At 47.0% G+C, this 10,871-nt stretch overlaps 2 protein-coding genes across 2 annotated transcripts; both read left to right on the forward strand.

Moving 5' to 3' along the window:
- The first annotated feature begins 3,033 nt into the window (after positions 1-3,033).
- Positions 3,034-6,825, forward strand: LOC134284795 (uncharacterized). Its single transcript, XM_062844075.1, has one exon. The coding sequence runs from the start codon at positions 3,034-3,036 to the stop codon at positions 6,823-6,825; it is 3,792 nt and encodes a 1,263-aa protein (XP_062700059.1).
- A 147-nt stretch (positions 6,826-6,972) lies between these two features.
- LOC134284796 (uncharacterized) lies at positions 6,973-8,439 on the forward strand. Its single transcript, XM_062844077.1, has one exon. It carries the CDS (start codon positions 6,973-6,975, stop codon positions 8,437-8,439), a length of 1,467 nt encoding a protein of 488 aa, XP_062700061.1.
- The last annotated feature ends 2,432 nt before the right edge of the window (positions 8,440-10,871 follow it).

The following is a 10,871-nucleotide window of genomic DNA, read 5'->3' on the forward strand; positions in this document are numbered from 1 at the left end:
TGTGGACTACCAGAGAAGTCCTTACAATATTGTGCCTTCTCTACGCTAACCGGAAGTGTTTTTCTTCCTCTAATCGGATGGTCGTGAAAGATAGGAAGAAGATCGGGATCGGTGGAGGTGATTAAGCTGCAGGGTACTTCGTCGAGTATTTTGACACCAGATTCGATTACGACGATGGATCGGAGCTCCTTCGATGCCGATGAGATGGAGATGAGGTTTTTTTTCGATGGAACTGGATTCGGTGGATGACGATATCAGCAGAGGAAGATTCGAGCTTTCGGAACAACCAATAACGGGGTTCTAGGGTGTAGTTCCGATAACGGTGGCACCGAGCGAGAGAAGTTTGTATTCTAGTCTGGAGAAACTATCGGTGTCCAGTCAGATGACGTTTTCAGTGTATCCGTGTGCGTCATGGAAGAATCCAACGAGTCGGAAACGACGTTGACTTCCGTTGAGAAAATGAATAAGCATTTGGATGAGCATGAGCATCTGGACAAGTCTTATAAGAATGTGGAGATTCAGATGCAGTTTTCCGACTTGACTCATAGCATCAAGGAGATTTCATCCGCCTGGCAGATTCCAATGCTGGCGAACAACAGCAAGAGTGGACATCGGCGCAAAATTCCGGCAATGAATTGAAACGGCGACTATTGAGATCATACTTTTGAAGATGGGAAGAGTAACATAATTTTTCTGATGATCAAGAAACGAAGGCATACGAGCCTTCGAAAGTTTCGGTGCTAAGTGGAAACAGCGATGAGAAGGATCACGGAAATCCTGGAGATCCTGGAGCAGAGGGAGCCTTGCTGGAATATGAGTTAGCTGACCTAGGATAGTAAGTTGAACGTGTCAATCCGAAGCAGAAAGATATTTCGTCAAAATCAATGATGAACATTTTGAAAATATCTCAAGATGTTCCCATTTGGTGAGCTTCTTGCTTTATAGCCACATTTTACATTCACATTATATCAAACTACATATCCCTTTCTTGATGAACCAGCACAGTGATGTTGAACAATAATAGTTTTGCATTTTTTTTCATCTGTCTAGTCTATGTTTTATGTAATGTATACTGTTTTAATAATTCTCACGTTACATTTGAAAAGGGCCTATCCCCAGAACGTCAAAATCGATTTGTTTACATTTTAGGGATAGGCCCTTTTCAAATGTAACGTGAGAATTGACCCATTACGTATACTTGCATGTGTGCAAACAAACAAAGTTTAATCTGTCGCATATTTTTTATTTCGGATTTTTCAAGGTAGTCACAGCCAGAAATCGAAAGTTGAAGAATAGTTCTTCCAAGTGAGGAACAACAATTATTGTTGTTTTGTTGAGAAACATAAGAGTTCTGGAGAGTCAAAGTTGAGCCATTTATATGGATATTTCACTTTTTTGCGCTCCGTCCCGAAAGGGATATACAATTTCATAATAATCTAGTCACAAAATTGAAATTATACTGACCAGACCAGACCAGACTATTTTCTTATAAAATTCCCAACTTTATTCTATTTACGAGAGCGTCGGTGAGTCCCTGGCCTCTCGATAAATAGATATCACAGAGAAACAGACGTCACACTCTCACCGCTTCCCATCGATCACCTTTTTAACGGTTGATTCAAATATTCAGTAGTAGGTCGATTGACCACTCACAGCGCTGGTATCGTTTTCGCTCCTGTTTGACGTTTGCTCGCTACCGCCATCTAGTGGCGGCCCGGCCAAACACAGTATATTTAGCATTGGGCGATTACATTTTCTTGACGATGTTTTTTAATGAAATTTGTTCTAAGTGTGAGGTCAGTTTCTCTGTATAGATATCATCCCTATTTTCATCCACGTAACGTGTTTCTTATCGTTTCATAGAGCAATCAATGACGCTTGAGTCTAGGCTTGTTAGAGCACATGGAATAAATGCTTCTGTCCCATTCCCGAAGCATAAAGGGACATGGAGTGACATAAAATATCTTAGTTATGCCACTCCCAACGCTGCACAGTGGGACGAATTCAAAAAAATGGGGCATTGGGTGTTAAATATTGTACATTTTTCCCAACATTCGTTTTAGTTTACCCCACTCTGCAACGATCATCAGCTTAACTGATGATCGCGAGATGGTCACCCACTCTCGCAGCATTCAACCAGCAGAGATAGCATTCCATTATCACTCTCAGCCCATCTCTTCGGTTGATCGAAGAGGGGAGAGATAGCCTGTACGTAGCTAAGGTCAGTCTGCATACGGTGCGCGAATAAATCACTTGTACTCGATCCACGTTCGTCATTTCAATAAACGTTTGTGTCCGTCACAGTTATTGACCGGGGTTCGTTAATGCAGTGGAAGAAATTACCATCAGTGCGGGACAGTTAAGAACAAGTGTGATCACCGTGCTTATCGTTCTGGGCCGCGGATTCCCCCCCCCCAGAGGCGCGATTCGAGATAAGTAACTATTGAGAATAGTAGTTCGATCGTGATTGACCATCTCGCAAGGTCGAAGACGGAACATTTATTGGTCCTTCGAGCCGGATTCGATCGAAGCGACGAAGACAAAGTGCGGTGGTGATTGTTCTGTGCGGCGTGGTTTTGCTATACCATTGTGCGGTCGCCTGTGAAAGGCGACATTGTTGCTGATTGCTGGCTAAATCGGTGTTGCGGTGACTGTGGCCACGCGGGGTTGAACATCAACGGCTGCTATCCAGGACGGATTCCAATGCGGAAAACGTAGAGCGGAGCACTGCAGCTAAGTACCTAGCTATAAGGAGATTGTCGATGGTGGCGTTAAGAGAACATTTATGATCTTACGCTAGCCAGTTACATGCGTTGAAATCGCAACCAATAAAGCGATCATTTATTGCTGATTGTGACTTGGTTTGGGGGTGTGAATTGGTTTGCTACGTTGAGCACAGTGGGGAATTTTCATCAATTTGTTGGATTTAATTCTGATCTCTGTCAATCTGTGGGTTCTGTCAAAGCGCGAAAACGTTCGATATCGCGGCGCGGTCGGATTAGCTTGTGAAGTGTAATAGTGAAAGTGATCAAGATGGCGCACTCTGACCTGCGAAAGCTGACAAAGAAGGAGCGACAACTGCGAGACTTGGTAGAGTCCATTGAGGAGTTTGTGCACAACTACCAGGAGGCACGCGACAAAGGCTCGGTTGCAGCAAGGCTCAAGAAGTTGGACGAGGTCTACGATTCGTTCTGCGATGTGCGCGCTGATATCGAGGTACTTCTCGAAGAATGCGATACCGATGACGAAGCTGGTGAAGATGTTACTGCAGCGGATAGGAAGCAGACCCTGGCGGCAAAGGTGAAGCTAAGGAGTGAAGCGAATTCGAAGATTTTGAAGACCTTCATCCAGCAGTACTTCCGTCTAAAGCAATCACTTGAAGCTTTCATGACCGGCCCCGGCTCAAGCAGCCAGCTGACTCTACCACCAAACAATCCGCCGGCGGCGACGTCTCCAATGCGTGTAAAGCTACCAGAGCTGAAGATTCCGACGTTTCGAGGATCTCTAATGGAGTGGGTCACTTTTAGGGATACTTTCAAAACCCTAATTGTCGACAACCCACATTTGACCGATATCGATCGGTTCACTTACCTCCGAACTTCGCTGGCAGGAGAAGCGCTGCAGCAAATTGCATCGATCAATCTCTCAGCGGACAACTACTCCGTTGCGTGGCGTTCACTGGAGTCACGCTATGAAAACAAAAAGCTTCTAGTGAAATCCCACATAGATGCCCTGTTTGCTGTCAACCCGATGAAGAAGGAATCGTTCGAAGCACTGAACCACGTCATCGGCGAGTTTGAAAAACATCTTCAGATGCTGACGAAGCTTGGGGAGCAGACTCAGGATTGGAGTACACTTCTAGCTCACATGCTGGCTAGCAAGTTAGATCCCACTACTCTTCGCCTGTGGGAAACGGAACATCGCTCAACAGATGTTCCCAAGTATGACGACATGTTAGATTTCCTTTCGATCCATAGGACAGTTTTGCGTTCTATCTCTGGTGAGACGCATGCACCAGTGGAGTCAAGGAAATACCCGAAGGTCACCAGTAGCAGCTATTCGGTCCAACATCAATCGTGCCCATTCTGCGACGATGGACAACACTGGGCGTATCAATGCAAGCGACTCAAGGGAATGAGAGTCGACGAAAGGAGGAACGCTGTGAAAAATAGTGATTTGTGCTTCAACTGTCTCGCTCGCGGTCACACTTCCAAGGGTTGTTCGCGAGGCTCGTGTCGTGTTTGTGGACAACGCCATCACTCATTGCTGCACATCAACAGCAGTGAGCAACAAGCACCGCAATCGAACAAGCGCTCGCAACACCATGCACAGAACCCACAGTCGAATCAAACAAATTCAACCTCACACAAGAAACCAACACTAACCGTTCCTCAGCAATCTCTCAACCATTCACCCAAAACCCCCATTCCTATTGCCAGTCCAAGCATGCTAACGCCACCCACACAAGACACTCCTAACGTTGTACTTTCCGCTCAAGAAGCCAAGGTGTCACGATCGGTTCTGCTAGCAACTGCGATCGTGATCCTTGAAGATCCTTTTGGAAACACCATGCAAGCTAGAGCATTGCTTGACAGCGGCTCTCAGCTCTGCTTCATTTCCGAACGCGCATCGCAGCGTCTGAAATTCAAGCGCTCTCGTGAGACACTTTCAATTAGTGGCATCGGACAAGCCGCTAAGAAGTGCAAGCAGTCCATTTTCGCTCGGGTTCGGTCTCGTATTTCGTCGTACACTGGGGAGGAGGTTTTCTACGTGCTACCACAAGTAACCTTGAACCTTCCCATCCGGAGGATTGATTCCACCAGTCTGCGACTTCCGGACGACATCGCACTCGCCGATCCCCTCTTCACTGAACCCGGAAGCGTAGATGTGATCATCGGGGCAGGGTTATTCTTCGACCTGCTTCAAAAGGAGAAGTTCAAGCTAGGAGATGATGGACCGATCGCCCAAAACACATTATTGGGTTGGATTGTATGTGGAAACCTGTCAGCTGAGTCAGACGTGCCAAGGCCGCACGTTGCCAACACTTGTACCGAAAGGCTAGATGATCTTCTCACGCGATTCTGGGAGCTGGAGTCGTGTAAAACGAACAGTGTGTTGTCACTGGAAGAATATGCCTGCGAAAAGTTCTTCGACCGCACAACAGTGCGGGATGAAAGTGGGCGATTCATTGTTACACTTCCCAAGAAGGATTTCCTGATTCGCCAACTTGGAGATTCGAGATCAACAGCGATGCGACGGTTTCTGTCTCTGGAACGCCGACTAGACCAGAATCCCCAACTCAAGCAGATGTACTGTGAGTTTATTCACGAGTATCTCAGCATGGGCCACATGGAGGAGGTTATCGGGGATGAAGAAGATGCTGCTCTGCCCCAGTACTTCATTCCCCATCACTGTGTCATCAAGCCTGATAGTACGACCACGAAGCTGCGGGTGGTGTTTGATGCATCGTGCGCCACGTCGACCGGAGTCTCACTCAACAATGCCTTAATGGTGGGGCCAACGGTACAGGACGACATAATCTCGATCGTTCTTCGTTTCCGATTCCATCGGATTGCCATCGTAGCGGACGCCGAGAAAATGTACCGCATGGTACAGCAACATTGGGCGGACCGCAAACTGCACAAGATCTTCTGGCGGGATAACCGGAATGAGGACGTACGGATATTCCAGTTGAACACCGTAACATACGGGACGGCATCGGCGCCGTATTTAGCAACGAAGTGCCTCAAGCGGCTCGCAGAACTAGATGGACATAAATACCCTGAAGCAGCAAGAATTCTCAGCAAGGACTTCTATGTTGACGACATGATGACAGGCGTTGACAGCGAGGAAGATGGAGTCAGGCTGTGCAGCGACATGCAGCAGTTGTTGAAAGGCGGAGGATTCAATCTGCGAAAGTGGAGTAGTAACTCTCCAACCGTTCTGGAGAAAATACCCGCTGAACTCAAGGACGACCGTACATCGTTCGAGCTCGATGACTCAAGCGCTACCATTAAAACTCTCGGGTTAATCTGGGAGCCCAGGGTAGATGTGTTCCGCTTCAAAGTTCCTGAGTGGTCTTCTTCGGTTGTCTGCAAACGGTCGGTAATTTCCGATCTAGCAAGAATCTTCGATTCCATCGGGCTACTTGGTGCTGTGATCGTCTCTGCCAAAATATTCGTCCAGACCCTCTGGAAGCAGAAGGTTTCCTGGGACCAGCCACTGCAAGATGATCTCCGAGCACAATGGATCGATTTTCGGACTAGCCTATCGAGGCTTGAAACTCTGCAGATTCCGAGGTGGGTCGCGTTCCGGAAGGATTGTGTCTCATTAGAACTCCATGGCTTTTGTGATGCTTCTACAAAGGCCTATGGAGCCTGCATGTACGTGCGATGTACACACTTTGACGGGACAATCACTTCCAACCTATTGGTAGCCAAGTCACGAGTCGCACCGCTATCCGAGCTGGGAAAGAAAAGAAAGCAGCTCACAATCCCGCGACTAGAGTTGTCCTCCGCAGTACTGCTAGCTCATCTCTACGAAAAAACTTCCGCTAGTCTTCCAGTATCTGCGCAGTCGTACTTCCACACCGACTCAATGATTGTTCGATACTGGCTGTCTTCAAATCCGTCACGGTATCAAATGTTCGTGGCAAACAGGATATCCGAGGTGCAGCATCTGACGAAAAATGGAACGTGGAGACACGTTGCAGGTGTTGAAAACCCCGCGGATGCCTTATCTCGCGGAATTCCACCTGCGGATCTGCAGCAGAACTCGTTGTGGTGGGAAGGGCCCACCTGGCTGCGTCTAGAGAAGAATCGCTGACCCGAAGCTGAAGAAGTAGTGCTGGAAGAACTGGATCATTCGCATTTGGAGGAGAGTACGGCGATAGCGTCTGTAGCTACGATCGGCCCACCGAGCAATATCTTTGGTTTGCGATCCACATTACACCGGTTAGAAAAACTGGTTGCCATGTTGCTGCGCTTCAAACACAACGCTCTTCATGCACGTGGATCGATTCCCAAGAAGTACGGTCCGGTATCACTTGCAGAACGAGAGGACGCTCTACTGCATCTAGTGAAGCTGTCACAGAAGGAGTGCTTCGCGCAAGAAATCGCCGATCTTGAAAAAAAGGGAGAAGTCAAGCCAACTTCTCGAATCAACACCCTCCATCCACGGCTGGTCGAAGGCGTACTTCGGGTTGGCGGCCGGCTGGAAAATGCTCCAGTTTCAGCAGACCGGAAGCATCCGATGCTATTGGACAAGAACCATCCGCTAACGTTCATGATTATGCGTCGTTTCCACTTCGAACATCTTCACGCTGGACCACAACTATTGGTAGCCAGTGTCCGTGAACGTTTCTGGCCGCTCAGCGCACGCAGTCTTGCTAGGACAATTGTGCACAGATGCATTACCTGCTTTCGGAATAAGCCGACTGTCCAGGACCAGCTGATGGCCGATCTTCCCGCGGAACGGGTCACCCCAGCGCCACCATTCTTTCGGGTTGGCGTCGACTACTGCGGGCCCTTTCTGATCAATTACCCAAACAGAAAAAGGATCTCCGTCAAGCACTACGCTGCAATCTTTGTGTGCTTGGTAACAAAAGCAGTCCATATTGAGATGGTTGCCGACCTCACAACCCAAGGCTTCATGGCTGCATTGAAACGGTTCGTAGCCAGACGGGGTAAACCAGCTCTTATCATGTGCGACAACGTCTCCAATTTCGTCGGAGCAAGGCGGCAGTTGGACGAACTTGCCACTCTCTTCAGAAGTCAGCAATCCCAGCAGTCAATCGCAACTGGTGCGGCGGATGTTGGGATAGATTTCAAATTCATTCCTGCCAAGTCCCCAAACTTCGGCGGTTTGTGGGAAGCGGCTGTCAAGTCTATGAAACAGCATTTGAAGAAGGCGATTGGACTACGAACGATCACTCCCGACGAACTCAACACGGTTCTAACCCAGATCGAAGCGTGTCTCAACTCTAGACCGCTGACTCAGATCAGCAACGATCCGAGTGACCTCGGTGTGCTGACTCCAGGCCATTTTCTCATCCAACGCCCCCTGACGGCTGTAGCGGAACCGTGGCTTCAGGATGTTCCTGAGAATCGACTGTCCAGGTGGCAGAAGGTTGAAGATTTTGTCCAGCGTGTGTGGTCCAGATGGTCCACGCAATATCTGTCCGACCTACACAATAGGACAAAGTGGACCCGACAGAAAAACAACCTCTTCGTTGGCACAATGGTGCTGATCAAGGAGGATAACCTCCCTCCGCTCAAATGGCTCCTCGGAAGGGTGACGCAAATCCATCCGGGCGCTGATGGTAACATCAGGGTCGTTACTGTCCGGACCAAGGACGGGAACGTCATCCGTGCTATCTCAAAGATATGCATCCTGCCCATCAGCGATAACGACCAACAATCAAGCGATCGGGAGAGCTAGCTCCTCCACCAGAGGCGCAGGTGCGCCTGCGGGAGCCACCTGGCTCCCGCACTCCAGTTAAGTGTTTGTATTATATAGAATTTCAAAAAAGCTCAAGGAATGTTTTGTCTATGTAGCCACCCCCTCCAACGGCCCGGAGGCCGATCAGCGAAGCCACCCACGAAAGACGCCGAAGCTCTTGCCACCTCTTCAACGTCCCCGATTGCTCTGATGACCGAACAACCAGCGTAGAAGTACCGAAATTTTCCATCCGAAGACTCCCGGATCGGTTCCGTGAGCAGCTGTCTGTGTCACGGGATCAGGCACACGATGTGTCTATGTATGCTCGTTTGATACTTCACGCTTCTACCAAGTGCTACCGTCAGTCTGAAGGCAATCCAGGGCAACACAACACTCGCAGGCGAACGCATCGTCATCGGCGTAGGGGCGCCCGCGGAGGCGCGCAAGCCTCCGCGACAGGGAAGTCGTTTGTAAATTGTTCTTGACTCGTAAAAAATCGCCTCTCATATTTTCCAGTCTATCTCATCGGTGCCGGCGGCCGGCGCAACCGCGCGTGGCCAGAGACCCGTTCATGCCTCGGCGATCCCGATGTGACAGAGCCGTCCATCCCTATCCGAAGATGCCGAAGTCCAAGGTCCTCAAAGAAGATCAACGACGGTGGTGTACCACTGTCAACCATCGATGCACCAGAAGAAGTCCCCACCGCTACGAGAATGATGTTTCTTCTTGTTACCAGAAAGATTTTTCGACATGTTTTGTATTTCGTTTTGATCCTAGTAACACGTTTGATTTGTATCCGTTAAGTTTGTAGCTATTAAGGCTGTATACAGGGTGTTAGGTTCCCGAGTGCAAACTTTTTAAAGGGTGATAGAGGACCATAAATGGAGAAAAAAATTGTTCTACGCATATGGTCAAATCTCAACCGTTACGTAGTTATTGAACTTCCCATGTTTATGACTCTTATTGCCTTAACTGGCAATAACTTGAAAATAGTCAAACTTATCGAAGTTTTTTTACCCTTATTCGAAAGATTATTGAATTTTCTAACAAATGGCATCTTTGAATCGATTGGTTTAGTTAAATAACTAAGTTTTCTAGAACAAAATTACTAAAAATACTGTATTTTTATTAATTGTTATCAATTATCTTTGAAACATGCGTAATAAATTGAAATTCTTTCTTTGGCAAAGTTGTGGCTCCTGTTACACTCTACAATTCGTTCTTTGACACCAAACTTCTAGCTCTTATCGTTTTCTTGCAATTTAGATTTAAATGTGCGGCACAATGCGCAAAAAAGTGCTTTCCATGACAGTTGCAAATTTATGATCTGAAATGCGATGTTAAAATCGAAATTGCAACACAACGATAAGAGATAGAAGTTTGGTGTCAAAGAACGAATTGTAGAGTGTAACAGGAGCCACAACTTTGCCAAAGAAAGAATTTCAATTTATTACGCATGTTTCAAAGATAATTGACAAAAACCAATAAAAATACACTATTTTTAGCTATATTGCTCTAGAAAACTTAGTTATTTAACCAAACCAATCGATTCAAAGATGCCATTTGTTAGAAAATTCAATAATCTTTCGAATAAGGGTAAAAAAACTTGTATAAGTTTGACCATTTTCAAGTTATTGCCAGTTAAGGCAATAAGAGTCATAAACATGGGAAGTTCAATAACTACGTAACGATTGAGATTTGACCATATGCGTAGAACAATTTTTTTCTCCATTTATGGTCCTCTATCACCCTTTAAAAAGTTTGCACTCAGGAACCTAACACCCTGTATATGATGAGCTGTAGCACTGTAGTTAATTTGAAATACCGCGTATTCCAAGGCGGCCGGAATGTTAAATATTGTACATTTTTCCCAACATTCGTTTTAGTTTACCCCACTCTGCAACGATCATCAGCTTAACTGATGATCGCGAGATGGTCACCCACTCTCGCAGCATTCAACCAGCAGAGATAGCATTCCATTATCACTCTCAGCCCATCTCTTCGGTTGATCGAAGAGGGGAGAGATAGCCTGTACGTAGCTAAGGTCAGTCTGCATACGGTGCGCGAATAAATCACTTCTGCATCAACATGTCTAAAGGGTCTAACTCGTTTTGTAAACAAACATTGTTTCTGTCGCTGTAGGGCTCATCTCGATCCACCCACGCATCTGGGGGCCGTTATCAGAAAGAGCGAAGATTGATCTTTCTGATAACGGCCCCCAGATGCGTGGGTGGATCGAGATAGACCCTACAGCGACAGAAACAATGTTTGTTTACAAAACGAGTTAGACCCTTTAGACATGTTAATGCAGACTTGTACTCGATCCACGTTCGTCATTTCAATAAACGTTTGTGTCCGTCACAGTTATTGACCGGGGTTCGTTAATGCAGTGGAAGAAATTACCATCAGTGCGGGACAGTTAAGAACAAGTG

This window comes from Aedes albopictus, unplaced genomic scaffold, assembly GCF_035046485.1.
Source record: "Aedes albopictus strain Foshan unplaced genomic scaffold, AalbF5 HiC_scaffold_848, whole genome shotgun sequence".
NCBI classification, from domain to species: Eukaryota; Metazoa; Arthropoda; class Insecta; order Diptera; family Culicidae; genus Aedes; species Aedes albopictus.

Excerpts from the sequence above, each read along its gene's own strand:
- LOC134284795 (XM_062844075.1), top strand. The coding sequence starts at position 3,034 with ATGGCGCACTCTGACCTGCGAAAGCTGACAAAGAAGGAGCGACAACTG.
- LOC134284796 (XM_062844077.1), top strand. The coding sequence starts at position 6,973 with ATGTTGCTGCGCTTCAAACACAACGCTCTTCATGCACGTGGATCGATT.